This window comes from Perca flavescens, chromosome 9, assembly GCF_004354835.1.
Source record: "Perca flavescens isolate YP-PL-M2 chromosome 9, PFLA_1.0, whole genome shotgun sequence".
NCBI lineage: Eukaryota > Metazoa > Chordata > Actinopteri > Perciformes > Percidae > Perca > Perca flavescens.
The window spans coordinates 32,063,732-32,084,803 of NC_041339.1; the positions used below are offsets into that span (position 1 = coordinate 32,063,732).

The 21,072-nt window shown below is 40.0% G+C and overlaps 1 protein-coding gene across 1 annotated transcript in view; it reads left to right on the forward strand.

The window, feature by feature from the left end:
* LOC114561944 (BMP/retinoic acid-inducible neural-specific protein 3) overlaps positions 1–20,872 on the forward strand; it is a 31,094-nt gene extending 10,222 nt beyond the window's left edge. Inside the window, exons 4-7 of the mRNA XM_028588118.1 lie at positions 9,513–9,618; positions 10,054–10,290; positions 13,313–13,535; positions 19,726–20,872. Of these exons, the coding sequence (XP_028443919.1) occupies positions 9,513–9,618; positions 10,054–10,290; positions 13,313–13,535; positions 19,726–20,842 (1,683 nt within the window). The 3' untranslated portion in view covers positions 20,843–20,872. The remainder of the gene's footprint in view (positions 1–9,512; positions 9,619–10,053; positions 10,291–13,312; positions 13,536–19,725) is intronic.
* The last annotated feature ends 200 nt before the right edge of the window (positions 20,873–21,072 follow it).

Sequence of the window (21,072 nt, forward strand, 5' to 3'; positions counted from 1 at the left end):
AATTTCCTTTGAGAGCCTCCATCATTTGTCAAACATTTTGTGGTATGAGTGTCATACGCGACTGAACAGAAGAGATGAGACGAGTACAGACAGGCCTCATTCAGCCGGCCTTTCAGCCCAGTATCGAGGTGCATCTGTTACACAGGAAATGCTGCATCAATCAACGCTCTTACCTTTGATTTGCAGTCCAGGCTTCTCTGTATTGGAGATTCATTAAACTAACGTTAGGAGGAGAATATCATTGACGGGGAGGAGTGATGAGGAATGTTTGACCCAATTTGCCGCGCGAGCCTTGATTGTTCAGTCAGTCGTGCGACGTTACGCTTCATTTGTTGGTGAGCTTCAGAAATCAGATAATGGCTGCTGAGGAACGGTTGCAGAGAACACGGCTCTATGAGTTTGGGGGCAGTTTTGATGGCAGGATAAACCAAAAAAACAAAGCGATCCGTTATCACAAGAGTTGATGAATAATTTATTGCGGGCAGATTTTTTTTTTTAGCATCTTCATTATTCAGAAAGGAACGTCAATGTCCTTCTTTTGTCTTTTCGACTTGTCTTCAACCACTTCAACCTTTTGAGATCTGTCTCTTCCCTGATATGTGAAGGGTTAAAAAGCTCTGATAATTGTATGGGATAAATAGATGGATACGCTCCTGGTTTTAGTGTCATATCTGACTTCCGATGTCAAAGAAGTTCACTTCTTCCAGCTGTTTGTCTTTAATCTGCAGCTAGTTTAAAGAAGTGAAGCCTGAAGAGCACAAATAAATACACAGAATCACATTTGCTCTCTTGGCCCTCTTAAAGTGACTGGTACTTCTTGTAAAATAGCATAGCTTAGCTTCCCTTAGAGAGTCTTAGTGAACATAACACCACATACAGTATTAAATTCCACTTTCTTCTACCAAAGGTTCCCCTCTGCTCCCCTGTGGCTTCGAGGGGCTTTTTTTTTCTTCTTACAAACACACAATAATCTCATTTTGATGTTATTTTCTTCCCATTTTTCTTGCTTAAAGTTTATGAGCTTATCCCTCGCTGGTTGACATAAGATTGTAAGCCAGTGCAACAAAGTGGTCTTAAAACATGCATTGAAATCCTCAAAGACTGAATAAACAGCCGGAAACGTATCTCAGATGCTAATGGGGATTTGCACATCTACTATGCAGTGGTGATTATGCCAACGATTCTTGAAAGGTGCGGGGTATGACGCGAATTTGAAATGACTGATGATTTTCATGAAACATTAATGCTATCTCGTACTTTTTTTCCCCAGCAAGCAGAAAGTGCAGCCATTTAAAGCCCATTGTTGCTCACTCTGACAACACACGCTCTCTAAGTGACATTTTATGCTGTTTTTTGTGGAATTATTCATATGAGGGATTTGCAGCAGTGATGAATCTTCATCACCAAAACCCTCCTACCTAACTGGTCTTATAATAATATTAAAGCCTTACATTTTTAAATAATGGATGTGCCTCAGAGCCATGTGTATCAGTGGGCCATGTTAACAGGCTAAGTGCTGCTTTGCCCTGTTGAGGCCCCACACCAATAACACAGAGGCTATCTTCTTTTACATGCTGTGCAAGATCTGATTTAGATAATACAGGTATTTTAATTGCCAACTTATCATAATTTCCGTTTATCATGTTCATTTTATTCAATTTATCAGCTTTAAAAGTTCAGTTCTGGCTTCTCAATCAAATCAGATAGTATATAGTGATGACTCCCTGCTTATTCAAGTTTTAGAGAGAGAATGATAATACATTTAATTCGTTTGATATATTAAACATTCCCTATTAATTAATGAACATTTGTTGTTTATTTAATCCTGCTTCCTTTCTTTGTTTGCTATGTCATATACTTGCTTTTTCAACAACCCTAGTATTTTTAATATATTTGAACTTGAGAGTGTTCTAGTGGGAATACTCGGCCCAACCATATAGCTCCCTCTGCTGTAGAAAAAAAAATAACTAGCAGCTGAGCTGTCTTAAATCCAGTTTCGATGCCGCACACTGGCTCTGGGTCTAACCTGCTCCAACAGTTGAAACAACACGCCCTGAGCCACCGCGCTGGGCCGCTGTGTTGTCTGGGAGTGGAACTATGTCAACTTTCCAAATGGCAGTGTTTCCCTGAACAGTGCGTCTGGCAGCAGCCACAGCTACATTTTCACAGACAGAGTGTAATATAAAGCTAAAAAGGATGCCTTCAGGGCTCACTTGGGAATGTTTGCGTGCTGCTTGAATATACAGACTGGTGACAAATTAAAGGCAAAACCTGAATAAATGAGTGGTGAAACATAAAAAATGTAAATGCTTACAGGGCATGAGAGAGCTATGTGAATGGTTTGATGAAAATACATTTGCACTTACCAGATCTCACCTCAGTTGAGTACTTATGGGATATTTTAGATGCATGTGTTAGACAGCCCTCTCGACCACCATCATTAAAAGACTAAATACTGTAAGAGGAGAAGAATAGTATTCATCCCTTCTAACAAAGTGCCAGACTTGGACAAGGAGCACTGAAGCTGTTACAAAAGCTTGCGGTGATCAACGACCTTAATAAAGTCCCTTTCACACATGCACTGCACACCTGATTATCTAGCCATCGGAGCTGTGTGTGAGAACGCAAGTGTCCATTTCAGTCGGATTGGACATGAAACTAACCCAACTCCCCAGTACAAAGACCGTGTAATCTCGGATTGAGCCCATGTGTGAATAGAGCCACTCATTGGAGAATTCACATCGAGCAAGTGGGTGTGTTGATGTTTCTATCATGACAGTTAGGGTTAGTGTTGGGTTGTATCCCTAACCCTAAGGGACCAGTGTTTTAACCCAAACCAAATTTTTTTTCGAATACTCATTTTGGTGCCAAAACTTTCACATCACCGTTTCACATGAACCTTTTGTGTCCGGTTGCCTTAATTTAGTAAGATATAACAGTTGAATAGATTTTCGTATGATATCATACACACAGGGTTTCACCCAGGAGCCCATGTGTGAATAGAGCCAGTCATTGGAGAATTCACAGTGAGCAAGTAGGTGTGTTGATGTTTCTATCATGAGGCCCTAAAGGACCTAACCTGACTCCGCCAGATGGATTGCGTCGCATTTGCTCGGCATATCCATCTGGGAACTTACCATTGGAGAACTTTTGGGAAGGGGCAAAAATCCTGGTTAGCTGATTGGATAAACCATCTGTCTATCACCACCTATGTTGGTGATAGACGGGCCAAATCAACCAATCAGATCAACGAAGTGTATGAAAATACAACCACAAGCCCCTGGTGCTGCAGGCAAAGCATAGCTCGTTAGCTCAGCAAGCAAGCAACATGTCAGTAAAGGATATTTGCCGTTTGTGTAACGAAAATTTAGGAATAAAAGGCACCATTTCAGGTTCCCGGACCATATTCCAAAAGAAGGATCCAAGAGAAAAAAGCATTAGCGAGCGGCTAAGAGAATTAGGGCTACCACTGTCTGAAAATACTGGTTAGCTGATTGGATAAACCATCTGTCTATCACCACCTAAACTCGCCTCAAAACCAACGCTGATTGGACGGCTCCAATTTTTCTCTATCTCAAGATGCCAGACTGATCTGCGAATGGAAAACTGGAGCTCGCGAGATCAGGACGGTCTCACGAGGCTATAAAGGACCAGTGTTTTAACCCAAACAACAACCCTTTTTCTAATCTTAAATACTCATTTTGATGCCAAAACTTAACTGTCACATCGCAAATTATGGACCTGCTAGGACCGTGCTATAATCCTGCACGCTCTACCCAGTTGAGCCCCTTGCCTAAACCAAACTGAGGTGAGAATGTGTCTGACACGGAGAATCTCCTGCTGTGTGCTACTTTTTTGAAAGGGCAACTCCGGATGTCCACACCTTTATGTTGATTTTTCCAATAATTTGTCACCAATGTGTAGTTGACTTGCTCCCCATTACCCCCCCTTTTTCAGAGCTTTGGTGTCATATTCTATAGGCCTATATGCAGGGTGTGAAGCTTAGCATTGATCTGATGGTAACTGAGCTTTTATCACTTGGCAGCTTAAAAGCTTGCTCGTTCAAGGATTCTGTGCACAATGGTGATTGGGAGAAGACAGACAGATACAGCACAGGAGGAAAATGACTTTAGCTTAATGGGAAACTGAAATGGCTTTAGCTTAGGGGAATTTATGAATATTGATCATTTGCTTTCCAGTTCCAGTTTTGCTGCTTTTACCACCATGGTCGCTCCAACATTGAACATCAATATGCTCACTCAGGATTTTGATTTGTCAAATTGTGATAAAAAAAACACACTACTATTACTATGGTGATATTAATCTGCAGCCATATCAGTAAGCCATAAATACATTTAACAAAGGTAAAGATTTTAGGACTCTAGAGGTTATACAAGTTCTATTTTCATGATGAATAAATTCTGAAGGAGCATTTGAACAGTGAGGAGACATCAAAAGGCAAGCCTAGAGGGCAAAGTGAAATTCAAATTGATAAGATAAACAAGTCACGTCCACAGCATGTGTAAGCATAGCAAACTGCTTATTCTAGAAAAGCCTTTAAGTGCAATTAAATGTTCCATTAAATGCAGCTGTTAGTTATTCCAACACAGTCAGCACAATTATCTTGTAGTCAATTATGGCACATTAATAACCCGCCCCCCCCAACTGATCCATGTCTTTTGCATATCAAAATTTTGTTTTCTTGCTTTTAGCACTTAAAAAAACCTCATGGGGTCTTGAATGTAGTGAAATATTTTTTTTTTGGGGATGATTTCTGAAAGGGAAGGCTGACACACATGCTCTGCTCCACTGGGTTCTTTTTGCAGATGGTCTCATTGCTATGCATAGAAAAAGACATCTTTAGATTTGCATTTGGTAAATTTTCCCCTTTAAGTTGGACATCTGTCTGTGTTAGAAATCAATCTGCGGATCCCTAGGGAGGCTGCTCGGGTTTTAATTAATTGTGTTAACGCCTTAATAATAAAAAAGAAGAATGTAAGTCAGTTACTCTCCCACACAGCTCTGTCTGCCTGTCCTGCCTAAAATTATATCTTTATATTCAAAAGACAACTTCTAAGGGATTGTAAATTGAAAAAAAGGTAGCTGTACTGTGTGTTGTAGGAGACAGAAAGAGACAGGGTGTAAAATGTACATACAGCGCTCTCAGCTTTGATTCATCCTCAGGTCTCTCTGTATTCACTTTCCTCATTGACCTTGTAGTCAAAAGTAGATGTAAAAAAAACGTTTTTACCCACAGTGCCAAAAGTCTTCCTTTTCCTCCTGGCTGGATATCACAGTTGCTGAAATCAATCTAGCAAGGAGATGTTATTACTTTTGTTTGACCTTTGGGAAAATATGAAAAGAAGACACCGTCATGGTGTTTGGCAATAATTCGCAAGTGACGATTGAAGGAGATGGATTCCCTTTAGGTTGGCAGTTTATCTTTGCTGCCCATGGAGCCTGGATATACAAGCGTGCTCCAAATCAGGCTTTTGTCAAGGATGATTGAGCTGAGATTGTGAACAATCTAACAATGATCTCAAAAGGACAGGAGAGTTCCTACTTGAGTTCTTTTGTGTGTGTGTGTTAGTGTTTTATCAGCACAAATCTGGTGTTATGTCTTTGAGCCTTGGATACGGTTCTCTATAGTTATTTTCTTAAGTATCTTTCAAGACTTGCAGCAAAAGTTGTGAGATCTATCCATGCCTGTTTTAGAAGGGAAAGACTTGGAAGCATGAAACAAAAGTTTAGTCCAAACGAAATCCATTACATTTTTATTGTATTCATGCAGTGTGTCTCATTTACCTTTATCTTAAGACAGCCTATTTTGAGCTTAATTTAACCTTTTAACACTGTTCCGGTCAAAAATAACAGATTTACACGTTCCCTGTACTATAAATATGGTATTTCTCATCAGATTGCCTCAAGAGCTGATGATATCCTTCACAAAAGGCATCTGAATACATACAATTCATTTCATTTCATTCATTGTGACTACTTTCTTTGAAATTTGAGTGATTTAATCAACTTGGTCATGATTTTTTTGTTTACGGTCAAAAATGACCGCCATAGGAAATGAATGGGAAAGAGTATAATTTTCATCCGGGAGATGAAAGACATCTCCATACACACACTCCTACAACTTTCCTGTGCTTGTGTGCCCACACACACACACACACACACACACACACACACACACACACACACAGACACACTTCATGTTGTCATGTTGCCACTTGTGCATGTGAACCACCAGTGTTCGCACACACAGGGTTTCAGGTTTGTTGTGGATGTGACTGAAGTGCGGATTTTCTTTTTGAAAGCCGGCGGGCAAAGTTTGCACAGAAATGTAAGATGTTTCCCATCCTCACCGACCTTATCATAAAACTCATCATCATCATACAACGCCTTCTTGCTGCTATCGCCTCCACGCTGCTTTTTGTTTTGATTATGCATGCGGCGGTGAGACACTGGTGGCTGGTGTTGCAAGATTGGGTGTTTTTTTCGCTACATATTAAGGCCTGTTTACGGTGTGTTTTATCCTGGTTTTGGCCTGGAAAGCTCTATAGAAATCTGGCACCCTGTTGAACGAAGTTGAACTGAGATAGCGTGCCGTTCACAGACACTAGAATGAACGGGTTCACAGTAACGTTCATCAGGCAGTAATACAGTACGTTCAGTTCACGTTCGCCCAAAATATGAACGAGTTCATGAACTATCGTTCAATGAACGCGTTCAGGCACAACACTGGCCATGGAAATCACTGATGGAGGAGGTTGATGTGGTGGAGCGGCCCAAAACACAGGGCTTTCAAATAGGGAAGTGGAGTTGATGGCCTGGAAGAAGTTAAGGGGAAAACACAAAACATTAATCCAGGAAACACTTCACAATTAGTTTTTTCTTTCTAAAGTTTGCAGTGTCTGTCACAGGGTGCTGGTTCTTTACCAGTGTAATAAAGGCTAAACAGAGCATGTTTAGAGTGAATCAGGTGATTCGAAATGTGTTCCTTATTGGAGAAATTAGACGTTTTACAATTGATCCATGTCACAACCAGCCCCGGTCTCCTGTACAAATCATGGGTGATGTTTTTTATGAATTTACCAAGCAAATTGCTGTGTGAAATTGCAAATTTCCCACAGCTCTTCAGCACAGACACAAGGACACAGTAATGTTTACTGTGACTGTTTATTCAGACAAACACACACCCTTTGACAATCAGGGCCATCCCTGCACACCCACAACTCACTGCAACTGCCCACAGGCCTCTGTATGTACACATTGAAGTATATTATCATTTTATTGTATCTGCACATTCTATATGACTTGTATTTAAGCTTTGGGTAACAAAGAAACCCAGATGAACTTTAGCCCAGTTCCACAGGAAACAGCCATAGGAAACATCTGGGATGCGTTATCAATGGGCCCTCCAAGACAGAGCCAGTTGGCTTGAAGCCATTGGTCAGTTATCGATCCCACCCCAATTTATGGAATCTAGACATGTGGTCCACACACAAAGAACTTTAGAGTGACTTTTGAGAATCTGGGAAGCTGTCACTCTCCGAGCTTTGCAGGGCTTGTAAATTGATGCTGAATTCCTTTGATGTAAATAAACCTTTATAATCAAGAAACAGTGTCAGCGGATTCCTCACCACACAGCATTACACCATCGCTACCAAATACACTACAACATCTTTCCCTTTTTTTCTTCTCCTACTCCTACAGTACATGGCTGAGTTAATTACCTTACTCAGAATAGGTGTCTAAACCCCCCACCCATCTCCAGCTGGTGCTTCCAATACTCCCACTCATGACAGAGCACTCATGACCAGACCATCCTTCCAGTGCTTTCTTGTGGATTGAAGCTGTCTCATTGGATATAAATCCTTAAACGAGCAAAAAACATTTTCATCGCTAATCATATACACATAGCTGTTGCGTGACAGATTGTCAGACATACAAAAATGCCATAATGACGCATGGAGTGTTTACCAGCGGCTGCTAGATAACCCTCTCTCAGTGCCAAACCAGCAACTTCTGCCAACTTGTTTGGCACCTCACTTCATGTCGCTGAACCATTTTCTAGATTTATATAAGAGTTCTCCTGGGACAAGAGAAACTCTAGCTAACCAAATGTGTTTTTTTCCTCTTCAGCTGTAATAATTATCCTCTAAATTTCGGTAGCTTACTTGGGGTGTCATATATTCTCACATGGAGACTTTACACCTCCCACACAATTACCCATGCCTGCCCTCCCTTGTTCTCTCCGTCATCACATTGTCAGACTGCCATTGTAGGAACTGCACTCTTATATAGAGAATGAAAAAAGGGTGACTTTGACATGATTGAAGTGTTCACACCTACTGACTAGTAATCCTATTGTGGGCCTGTCTTCATTTTGCCACAGGCTCACCAAAATTGCAAAAGAAATGTTACACAATGTGATCTCCCATCATACACCTTCGACAGAGCTTTGTGTTGCGCGCCAAAGATTTGGAAAAGAAATCCAGAAAAAAGGGGGGGAAAAAACCTACTGTTAGAAATGATCGTGAAGGTTCCATAATCATAATCTGGCAGCTGCCAGTAACTTTTTTTTAACCCATTTCAGCCCACAATTTAGTATTTTATGTGAGAAAGTCATAATTCACCTCAAATCTACTAGAAGCTACCTGCAATGATATACTGTATAACAACAAGGGATGCTTATTGTGAAAGGACATTCTAATTGTTCAACCACTAAGGGATAATTAATAAAGTTAAATTAATTCCGACAATGACTTTAGATATATCAACAACTCTGTGTTGATTTTGAATTTTCATGTTTGGGGTTGTTGCTATGTCTTTGTAGGAGATGTTAAAAAAAAAAAAAATTATTAAAAATTCAGTGCAAGTTCAATACAGCTTAATTGGCGGAGTACTCCTTTAAGCCACATTTGAAGGATGAGGCCCACAATTTACAGGTGTTTTTTTCTTTTTGCCAATCCTCTCATCACATTTCAGTCTGTGTAATCCTGTAACAATATTGCATGCCTCGTGTAAAATATTGCACCAAGCAATTACATGAATCCTCAGGTGCATATGTAATTGAATATGACTTAGCTTACACTAGCATCACAATATATTTTAGCATGTTATGGGTGTCAAGGGGCATTGTAATAGGGAAACGCAATATAAAGATGAATTTGATAGATGACACCACAGCATACTCATTGTGCTTTCCTCCAGGGATCCTTATCACAACTCAATGTCCAGCCCACAAGCTCACAGAATCATTCTCATTTGTACAATGGAGGTCTAAATGATGCATGATATATATATATATTTCTTAGAATAGATAGTGAAGGGAAAGGTTGTTTTTAATTTTATTCTGTAGGGCAGTTATGCAGGAGTTCTCTCTTTTTCTTTATTTTTCCTTTATCTCGCTCTCTCTCTCCTTCTCTGTATATATAATGCCATTAGTGGGTTTCTTTCTAAGTATGGATTATTGTTATGTGCTTCTGTGTTCCTCCCTTTAGGTGACTGAAACAAGGACGGGCCCTCTCGGATGCAGTAACTATGACAACCTCGACTCTGTCAGCTCCGTTTTGGTTCAGAGTCCTGAAAACAAGATTAATTTGCAAGGTTGGCCATCCATAATTGAACTCCCCCAATTTCTGATGGAATTGTCACAGTGTCTGTTCTCTGGCAAGCTTATAACTGCAGCATGAGAGTGTCAAAACGAATTTAGCTTCAATCACTCTTTTTTTTTTTTTTTTTTTGCCATGCATGCTTGCAGAGTTCTGAAGTGAATCGCAGACAGTAATGATTCAGAACAAAAGTAGCAGAACTGTGGAGTAAAAATAAAACTTTAAGTGAATTTCAGCACATTGCATGTGACGCCAAGCATATGTGAAGCGTGGCAAGCAAAAAAACAAAGAAAATGAGTGCCGGCCTTCAGTGATTCACAGATCTAGCATACACCAGCCATCTATGTACATTTCCTGCAATACCTAAAGTGCGTACAGCTCCTTCTTCATTCATCCATGTGACATTTCTATGTTTTTGTCCTTGCCTCAGGCCTTCAGGCCATACTGCCAGAGTACCTAAGGGCCAGGTTTGTGCAGGCAGCTCTCAGCTACATTGCTTGTAATGAGGAAGGCCAGTTTGTGTGCCGGGACAATGACTGCTGGTGCCAGTGCGCCGTTGACTACCCACATTGTAATTGCCCCAAGGTGGATCTGAGGGCTATGGAAGCCAGTGTGCTTGAAATCCGAGATTCCTGGAACAGGGCCAACCAAGACTTTGAGGAGTCAGGTCAGTGTGTTTTCTTTTTGCACTCATTCAATGTCTGTGACCCTCCCACTGACAGCAAATTAGACCCTATTGTTAGAGGAGCCGATGGGCAAAGAAAAGAAAGGCCCAAAAGCCTGAAAATAAGGGACAATTACATCCAATCTTTGTGATGGGAATTCAACAATACACAAAGGAGCAATTCTTAAAGCAGCATCTTGCAAAATTATACAAAAAAAAATAAAACCACAGAGAGGACTGAAATGACTTAGATTTTACTACTTTTAGGTGTAGTCAGAGCCTATAAATTCTTACATAAAACACCATAATGTTAATGTAAAGCACTTTTACATCTTTGTCTCTTTGGTAGGTTTTCATTTGACATTACTTTGTTGCTGATGTTACAAAACATAGCATTTTTTTTTTTTGGACAATCTACTAAATTAAATGGTGATTGTCGTGTTACAGCCAGAGATATTAAAGGCATAGCTTACTCAGTAAAAACGGTGTAGAAAAACCTCTAAAAGTCATCTCACAGTGTATGTTGTCAAATCACCAAACCCTCTTCTTCGCAATGGAAACAACTACCTTTTGCTGCCATTTGAGCCTTTGTGTGTGTGCAGAAATTGCACGGTGCAAATCTGATGTCCAGAAAATGAAAGGGTAGCATTTACAGTAATGTGACTGGGTCAACAGTGATTCAGTCAAATGAAGGTTTTTCAGTACTCTAGGCGAAGCTGTCATACTTCAGAAACACCCTACAGTTTCTGTAATCTGTTAGCAGCCTATGATGTAACCTGTGATGTGACACAGCTCAGTTGTAGCCATCTGATCAGTTAACCTTATTTAATGTCAGCTGGTTGAAATGGCAAAAACAGGCACATCAGCTAACTATTGTGCTTAGATATGTATGAGTGTGAAAAGATATTTCGTACAAGCTTTCAAACAACCTTTTTGCAAGTTGATTTTATTAACGAATATAGGCACACTTTGAATATTACTTCAAATGTTGCAGCTTCACAGTGTATTACTTATTTTTCTAAATGTTCCAACATAGCTCTGTTTCAGTGTTCCCGTCATTATTGAAACTGTGAGTTGCATCCACAGGCCCTGAGGGCATCTAGCTGTTTCAGTCATCCACAGCCCTGCCTTAAACTGTGCACCTTGCTGGCTGGAGTGTGTTATTTACTGGCTACATGCTTCTCTACTGAGGGCAACTTGATTAGCACACAGCTGGTAATATCTTAAGCAGCAAGGTGCCCTAAGAACTGCAGTTGCAGTGTTGTAATAAATAAAGAAAAATAAGTAAGTTCCCTCGAAACCCCTGGGGATCCACTTGTGTATTTTATCTAATACATACACAACAACTAACATCAGCGGCAGAGAGATTAATAATCAGGACTCACTGCTTAATAGGGAGACTATATATATTATGGCTGGATCAACATCTTAATTATTGAAAGCTGTATATTTCTTCACTGTTTTACACAGTTTCCTGGTGATCTTTACCTTTTTGGTGAGACAAATAATAGAGTCATATTCATAATATTATATTGAAATAGAAAGACGTCTAAGGTCTGTTGGCTGTAGGGCGCAATATGTACCAAGTCAGGGGGTAATATAAGTACAGATCCAAGAGGTCAAAGTACTTTAGAATATTCATTTTCAAATTAATTACAACATTTGCTTAAAATTAACCCAGCAACAAAGGCACATTATTTATCAATTGTAACCTCATAATTTAGCAATTTAAGAAGAACCTGCCAATTAAACCTCTTGAAACACAACAGTGCCCAGAATGTGTCTGTACTTGTGCACCTCCGAATCTGACGCTGTCATCTATTTTTGAAATCATACAAAGGGGGAGCACATGGAAATACACAGTCATTTTACAATGATCACATACATTTAACATGGGTTGAAAAACAAGGACAAAATCATAGCTGTGTTTATTTAAAATAATTACCACCCTGACAAGGCACTTTGTAAAAGCATTTTGAATGTGGTTAAATTTAATTTTGTTCCCTTTATCCTTACTTTTGTTTTTAATTGTAATTACCTTTTTATACTTTTCATTGTCCTTTTGCATTGCACCCCTATATATATATATATATATATATATATATATATATATATATATATATATATATATATATATATATATATATATTTATAGAAGAAAGAAATGGGCATGTGGATTGGCAGACAGTGGATGGAAAGTGTTCAGAGAAGAAGAACCAATGTCTTTTTGGTTATGGTCTTGTTAGGGGGTTTATTGATCCAAAAAATATTATCTATTACATGTAAACCCCCTATATAATGTAATACAAATTACAGTAATACGGTATATCGAAAGGCAACATCGTAACTAAACGTGGAATCTTTTCCCCTCAGGACAATGTCTCTCATTTTAAAATGTAGGTCACCCAAAGCACCCACACATACCCTTTTAATATATTTTATTAGAAGCTGTTTAATCAACTTATTAATTTCATAGGAACATGTAATACACCTTGCATAATCACCAGGGAAGTCATTGACACTTAATTGGTTTTCTAATCAGATGCTGTATTATCAAGATAACGATAACTAATTACAAACAGTGGAGTCATTTTCTCATCAGTGTTGCGCATCACATCGGTTTTCCATACAACCAATCATGATTACAGTGATGATGATATTGTTATTGAATGCCTTGGAAATGGAATCTGTTTGTGCAGCTCTGAAGGGCTGACATATATTATCCTATGTGCTCCTTGTCCATATTTTTTCCACACAGACAGATCAGCAGAAATAGCCCTAAAAAAGCTGTTGGCCTTGCCCCAACCTTGTCTTTAGCTCTGTCTTTTTCCATTAGCACGCGCGTCAAACAATATCTCTTTCAGTTTGCCCCGCACCCCTGGAGCCCTATGTGGCCTCTGCAAAAGTGATTCTCCCATTTGGTCTGATTAAATTAGCCAAATAGTTGTAAAGAAGTGAGGGAGTTAGTTTGGCTTGTCTTGGAGAAGTGTTCATCTCTCATCATGCATCTCTCCGTGCCTTTCAGATGAGTTTCAGAACTTTGTTCGAAGGCTTCCCACGTTCTACGCCCTGAACACGTCCGCCATCCAATACTTCTGGAAGATGGAGCCGACCATTCACCAGCGCTACAAACAGCTGGAGCTCAGCACCCAGCAGCTTCTGAGCAAAGCCAGACGCATCGTCAACAAGCTCTTCACCCTCAGCAAGAGGTGTCGAACGCCGCCTAAAATCATTATGCTGAGGGAGAGGTGAGAAGTTGATAAGTATTCCTGCTGACTTTTCTGTTAATACAGACGTCGAAGTGTGTGAGTGTGTGTGTGTGTGTGTGTGTGTGTGTGTGTGTGTGTGTGTGTACGCGTGTGTCCGTGCATGTGTGCGTGCGTACATGCGTGTGTGTGTGTGTGTGTGTGTGTGTGTGTGTGTGTGTAAAAATAAGCAATAATTCCAAAGCCTGCAGCCACATCACAAGTCCTTTCAAGCAAGCTGTGAACGGCAGTGCTCATTTCCTTTCTTCAGCCAACTCTGTGCGCAGCACTTTGTTATCCCCTCAACTATGCAATATGCTAATAATGCACACAATATATTTGCGCTTTGATATTCAACTAAGGTCCTACTGAAGTGAGCTATAGTGTCACACCTGATGACTTGGCTGTACTCCCAGCCCAGGTCTTATTTACATCCAGGGAATCGAAGCCATCCTCCTGTGAAATTAAAGTTTGCAGTGTTTTAAAAGAATATGCTAAGTTTGGGAGATTTTCCTGTTGGTTAACTAGCCCGTGATGAAATCATAGGCAAGAAAAAAAGTTTTCCATGTCCCTTCATTCAATCTATTTTTGTGTTTTTCACAGAATTTCTTTTTTTCGTATAGTCTGCAGACTCTAAGCTTATAAAAAAAGAAATGAGATTTAGTCAGTATAGCTAAAGCAGCCAGGCTTATTTTAGGAGCTATTTCAGGTAAGAAACTAAATATTCTATTCTAGTCTATTCTTTTTATTGCCTTTATAAAGTTTTAGCATATAGCACAATAGCCAGTGAACCACAGAGTTGGTGCAAACTGTTATGGGATATTTACTACTAGGACTTAGATCCCCTTTTCAGGCACTGAACAGCCAAACTGTATTTGTCCTTATTTACTATTAGACACTTAAATGAAAGAAAAGCGGCACAGCTGAAAATTGAGAGTTTGCTCTCATGCAATATGTATTTTAAGGCGGTTAAGGAGGTTTAAAGGCGGAAAATATGGGAGGAGGGAACGGTAATTCAAATAGTCTATGCACCTGAGTTATCACAGTAGACTCCTGCTACAGAGGAAACTGCATCTGAAATGTAATGGAATGACAGGTGTAAAATCCGCATCACTGTTTTATTAGACATGGTGTGAGACTACAGCCAGAAACAGAGAGAGAGAGGTGCTAATTAAAAGATGCATTACAACGTTACGGTTATGGTTGCGATTTTCTGTTATAGTTTTTCCTGTTTTATTGTGCTAATTTATTCCCAGTTTCCTTGTTGTTTACTGTCTCTTGTGTTCTGTTTACCCTGTTTTCATCCTTGTGTATGTTTTATGTTTCAGTTTCCTGTTTTATTTTGTAGTCTGTTTTCTCCCGTGTCAAGTCTTGTTTTATTTCCTGCCTTGTTTTTTTTTAACCCTCGTTACCTTGTGTATTTAGTCTCTGTGTTGTCTTTGTCTGTTGTCAGATCTTTGTGTGTGTAAGTCTACCCCCTTTGTCTCGGTGTGCCAGTTCATTTTTGGATGCCTGGTCTTTTGGTTCCTCAACGGGTTTTGGTTCCGTTTTTTGCCTGCTGTCTTCAGGACTACTTTTGTTGTATTGCTTTTTATTTGATTAAATCCTCAAGCTCACCACTGCCCTGCTGTCTCTGCATTTTTCGCCATTGTCCGCCATTTCCCTAATCGTAACAATCGGTACTTTAGCAGAGCTCTCCTCTCAGCAGCACAACACGAGACAAAAGAGCAGCAATGCAACACCCTGTTATGTTTCACACAACCTTTATGTTTCCCGCAGGCCCCCCTGCCTATTTCTCCTGACTTTGAATGGCTCAGCAGCTCCAGTCCAGTGCAGTATGATTAAATGAGCCAGTATTAGTCATTAAGTAGGCTGTGATATTATCCATTTACAGAAGTAATCCAGTCAAAGAAGTTTTAACAGTTCAACTAATCTCCCACATTTCCATAACTCAACTCAATCATGGATCTCTTTGTTGAGCTGACATCAGGCTATTTACATACAGTTCCTCACACATTGTAACTGGCCATTAGTATGGTCCAGTAGACTTTAGAAATCTGTTGTTTCGTGTATTCATTTCAATTATTGTCTTAAGGCTGTGTTATTACAGTACATGTCCTGTTAGTTATATTATAATGGCTGGTACTTTTATTTTGAAGGAGTAATGCCGGTAGGAGGCAAAAAGACTCACTGTAGAATGGCAGACTGGTCAGTACATGCGCCTACCTAAAACACTAACTAATAACTGATGACAATGAAATTAGATGATACAATCCGTTAATTGCAGGATATGTGGAGATGAATCCATAAATAAGGGACATCCACATCTGCACTGAATCTATTGAGTATTTCTCACCGCTTCAGCTGGAAAGTATCTGGGGCAAATTTAGGAAGAGCAGTAAATGCAGCAATGAGGTATAGTGAGAGTGATGAAGGTAAATACTCAAACTGGATATTTTGGATTTTGCTGTGATATAACCTGGTGCTCTTGAAAGATCTGAAGAGTTTGTGGTATTTTATATTAGTGAGGTTAAAAGCCCAGCAGTTAGAAAAAGGATGCAGTCCCTCCTTTGATTGAAATATTGTATTTTTCTCTGTATCAAAATATTTTCATTGTGGGATATAATTTAAAAACTTGGAATTAAAAAAATCTGCACAAAAAGACAGTAAATTACATGTCTGACTTTGACTTTGACTTTGTGTTTTAAATTATTGTAAAAATAAAATAACTTCCTCCATTTCTTTTTTCCCTATTGTCTTGTATGTAATGACCTAGCTCATGATGGATTCTTTAAGATAAATATATATATATATATTCATATATCACTGCAGCCATTATTTATGTACTGAAGCATCATGGTCTATGTCATATGAAGAAAAAGCAAACAGAAAAATATGATTTTCTTTGTAACTCAACGCCAAAACTCCATTTTGGAGTTTCTATTGTTACTTTCTGGTACAGTCTTGGAAGATAAGGACAGTATGCTTGTTTTTGGTTTTGAGCTGCTGTCTGAGAATACAAGGTGTTAGTATGTCAGTGATGGAGCTGCACAAAACAACAGATGTGCTTTTCTTTGGGGGTTCACCAAGTAAATAAATATTGCTTTTAATGGAAAAAATGGAGCGCATCTTCTGTGGAGAAAAGAAAGTTTAGCTGACTAGTGAAAACTGAATCCGTAGCAGAAGGAGAAAGTTTGTGTGATGCATTGATCAGTGTGAAATGAGCTGACAGACAATGAACAGATTGCAGAGTGAACACCCAGCTTCTCTTGGCCCGTACTGCACACTGCGTCTCCATGACAGTTTACATGTCCTGCTGACACAATGCGCTTAATGATGGCGGGACAGCTTCCTCTCTCTTGCTGTGCACAGCCTCAACTCTGGAGGTGAGATATGCACAACTGACTCTAACTGATGAGTTTCAGAGAAGCTGGATACTGTTAAGACTGTTAACACATTGTAACAACGTCCACAGATTTTAAATTTGATGTTTTGAGAAAATGTCTTTTGCTCCTTAAATTTTTCCTCCATGTCACCGTCTGCTACACACAATGACTACACTCACTGTGATGTTGGAATATATTGTATAAGTGGCTTGCTGGTTCAAAGCGCTTGTGTTTCTGTGTAGACTTGGCTCCACATGATGCTCATCACAAAAACAAAACCCCCAAAAAACAATTCAGTCACAGTTTTGGCTCTATTCTTTCTACACGTTTAAAATTTGTCAGCTAGCCTTGTGCAAGTTGTTTTTTATATATTTGTTTACTCGATTAAGATTAAATGGAATGAAAAATATGCCTAAGATTTGTCAGTAATGTAGACACTAACGACGTAAAGGTATTACATGGTTAAGTAAAACGTGCAACTGCCATAAAAGTGTTACCTGCATGTATACAATTTTACCATTATTACACATAGCATACAGTAGTATGACATTATCACACTAACTTTGCAATTTCTGTGCGATTCTTGCATAATGATTATTTCCTAGAGCCCCAAATAGGTAGCCCGGCCCCACCCTCCTATGTACTTCCGCTCAATTTTCATTTTCCTTCAGTACTACGTCTGGGTTTGCGGTATATTCGCGGGTTATCTCCGACCAAATTTTTGGCGTTCCAAACAGCAAACAGAGAGAGTGGCTGAGAACGATGACGTTGAGGTCGTGTGCTAGTTAATTCTGTAATGGCGGTGGAGAAAGATGCGGTCCGTTGTGGCAACGCTGCAGAATATCCAGAAGCCCGAGCAAAAACAATCTCCGCTGAGTTTTGTTGGTGGCCATGATGTTGTGGCCCTCCTCCGCACGTGGGTTCGGGAAAAGTTTGATTTTCCAGTTGGCTCCGTTAGTGGTAAAGGAGTTGGCTAACGCAATGCTAAGCCTCGACCAAACGTTAGCGATTGGTTATGGCAGATCCAGAATGGCTCTGGGCAGATCCAATGGTTTTAAACTTCAACAGAGTATCCGCCTTCAAGGAAATTAACACTTGTCAATGGAGAGTGGCCAGACTCTCTGTACAAATGAAATGTACCAGAGTCTGGTAGGACCAGGCTACCAAATAGGTAGACCTTTATTTAGAACTGCTGAAATATGCCTCATATATTTCATAACTGGGTAAACTGGGCTGACTTTTAATGACTTTGATCTACAGTAATATTCATCATTGAAGTTATAATTCCCAGAGCCGCAAACACAGCTATTATTTATTCAAACTAATAGGTTAGGACTAATGTTTTTTCCTTCAAATATGTTTTTTTTTTTTAAATGTAAATTGCTTATACATGCACCGTTGTCTGCTAAATTAATTTAGCAGCTGCATATGACCACAATGACAACACTGCTAACTCTGCCAGGGAATAAAAGGGGATTCAGAAATGTAACAGATGTGAACAAGGAAAATGAAAGACTGATTTGGGACATTATATTCTTGTCATGCAATCCATCTGCTTCTATTTTTCATAAACAATCTCAGGAATTTTGATTTACCATTAGAGTTTGTGTCTCAGAATAAATTAAACATGGCAATTGTTGCTTATATAGTCCTAGTCACTGACTCGCAATCATTTCTCTAGATTGAATCGTGTATCAAGAATACAGACCCTGATGTTTTAAAATCAGATATTCTACATGGTTATCATTTATAATGTTGAACTACGTATGTTCATAAAGGCCCACGCCAATAAGTATTTGCTTCATAAAGTGGGATTATATAAGAAACATTATACTCTGCCAGGGTTGGAGCAATAGTGATTAATGAGAAAATGATTTGTTTGTGTATATGTCTGTGACAATACCAGGACCAATCAAAATGTAGAACATAGCAATCAGAATCTGATTAAAGTTGTTGTCTTGTCAGTTTCTCAGGCCAGGGGAGTTCCATGTTATACAGAAAGATGAAATAGGGATCCTGATAATAAAATTATATATGTATATTTATACTATATTTATATAGATAGCGATAACTGAACAATTCACACAGGGACACAGGATGAAAACTTGGAAAATGTATTTTATATTTCATTGGGTCTTTATATTTTAAGACCCAATGAAACTACGATACTTATTGTATTTATTATTTAGTCCCATTTAAAGATTTTCTCTTGAAATTTTTCACGTGCCGTCACGTAACATAAAATAGCTTCTATGCGGTCATTCCCCCCCATGACATGATTTCTTTAATTTACATGTTTCTGTGCAAGATGGACTTTTTTATTAAATACTTTTTTATTATATAGATGTATTCATATCTACAGTAGTCTTGCATTGCCAGACCTATCTCCACAGCGCTGTGGAGTAAGGTCTGCTACACCACATATACATTCTGGGATAGGAGAAAAAAACACTCTGGGTTGTATAAAATTTCTTTAAACTAATCACAACAGTCTTGGGCGGCGCTAAGTTCCAGACGCACGTTGTCCATAGCAATCTCACTAATCGGTCCCAAAACGTCCCAGTTGGATAGTAAAATGCCGTAAACAGATTCTTTGCAAATCTTTTTTATCTCAAAACCAAAAGAAACAAACAGGCCTGCCTTATTGCACATCCAAATTTTCTTGAAATCTTGCCAGTTTAAGCGTGTAGCTTGCTAGCTTGGAGGCACTTGTTGTTTACCGTTTACCGAACTTATGAGAACGGCTTTATCCTGGAAATGTAAATCTTCTAAACTAAATCTTAAATAGTGCTCTTTTTCTGTTGCAGGCCATACAGCTACTGGCTGAACTACATCCTCTCTATCATGTACTGCAGTGAGAACAACCACATCGGCTCCTATCTGGAGGAGACCAGAAGCTGCTCCTGCCCCTATGAGCACCCCCCCTGCCAGGGTGTGATCCCCTGCACGATGGGCGAGGGCACCTCCTGCGCCTCATGCTCCTACGAGAACCGCTCCCGCTGTGCCACCTGTAACCAAGGTTACATGCTGAGCCAGGGCGTGTGCCGCAACGAAGTGCCCGACTCCACCGATCACTACATTGGCTTTGAGACGGACCTGCAGGACCTGGAGCTGCGCTACCTTTTGCAAAAATGTGACAACCGCATCAGCATCCACGGGATCTTTGTCAGCAACGACGTCAGGCTGAATAACTGGTTCGATCCGTCATGGAGAAAGAGGATGCTGCTGACGCTGAAAAGTAATAAATACAAGTCAAACCATGTCCACATGCTCCTGGGGATGTCTCTACAGATCTGCCTTACCAAGAACAGCACTCTGGACCCCATGCTGTCTGTGTATATCAATCCGTTTGGGGGCAGCCACTCGGAGAGTTGGATCATGCCCATTGACCAGAACAACTACCCAGACTGGGAGAGGACTAAATTAGACCTTCCCTATGACTGTTATAACTGGACTTTGACTTTGGGCAACAAGTGGAAAACATTTTTTGAGACAGTCCACTTTTACCTACGGAGCCGGATCAGAGGGCCCACAAGTACCGGGAACGGAACTGCATATTATGAACCCTTGGAGTACCTGGAACCTGGGCGAAATCTAGGCTACATGAAGATCAACAGCATCCAGGTGTATGGCTATAGTATGCACTTTGACCCAGATGCGATCCAGGACTTGATTTTACAGCTTGACTACCCATATACTCAGGGATCGCAGGACTCTGCCCTGCTGCAGCTGCTGGAGATCCGGGATCGGGTCAACAGGCTTTCCCCCCCTGGAGCTCAGCCTCTGGACCTCTTCTCTTGTCTGCTGCGGCACCGGCTCAAACTGTCCACCACGGACGTTGCCAGGATCCAGGCAGCGCTGCAGACTTTCAGTGCCAAGCAGCCCAACTCAATGGAATACGAAACAACCAAATTATGTAGCTAATAAGTGGGCGGGCGGCCACGTGCACAGATGGCAGAGCAGTTATCACACAGGCCCGAGGATAGTTAAGAGCAATTCTGGAGCCGAGCGAGGGACACTTGGGGGACATTTTCATTGTCGTCATGGATCTCAAGAGTGCATTTGAGATTCTCATGTCAGCTTTTCGTATAAATTTGTACAACATTGTAGAATTAAGGAGGATTTCACCAAACTTGCCTCATAGCTTTTTTTTT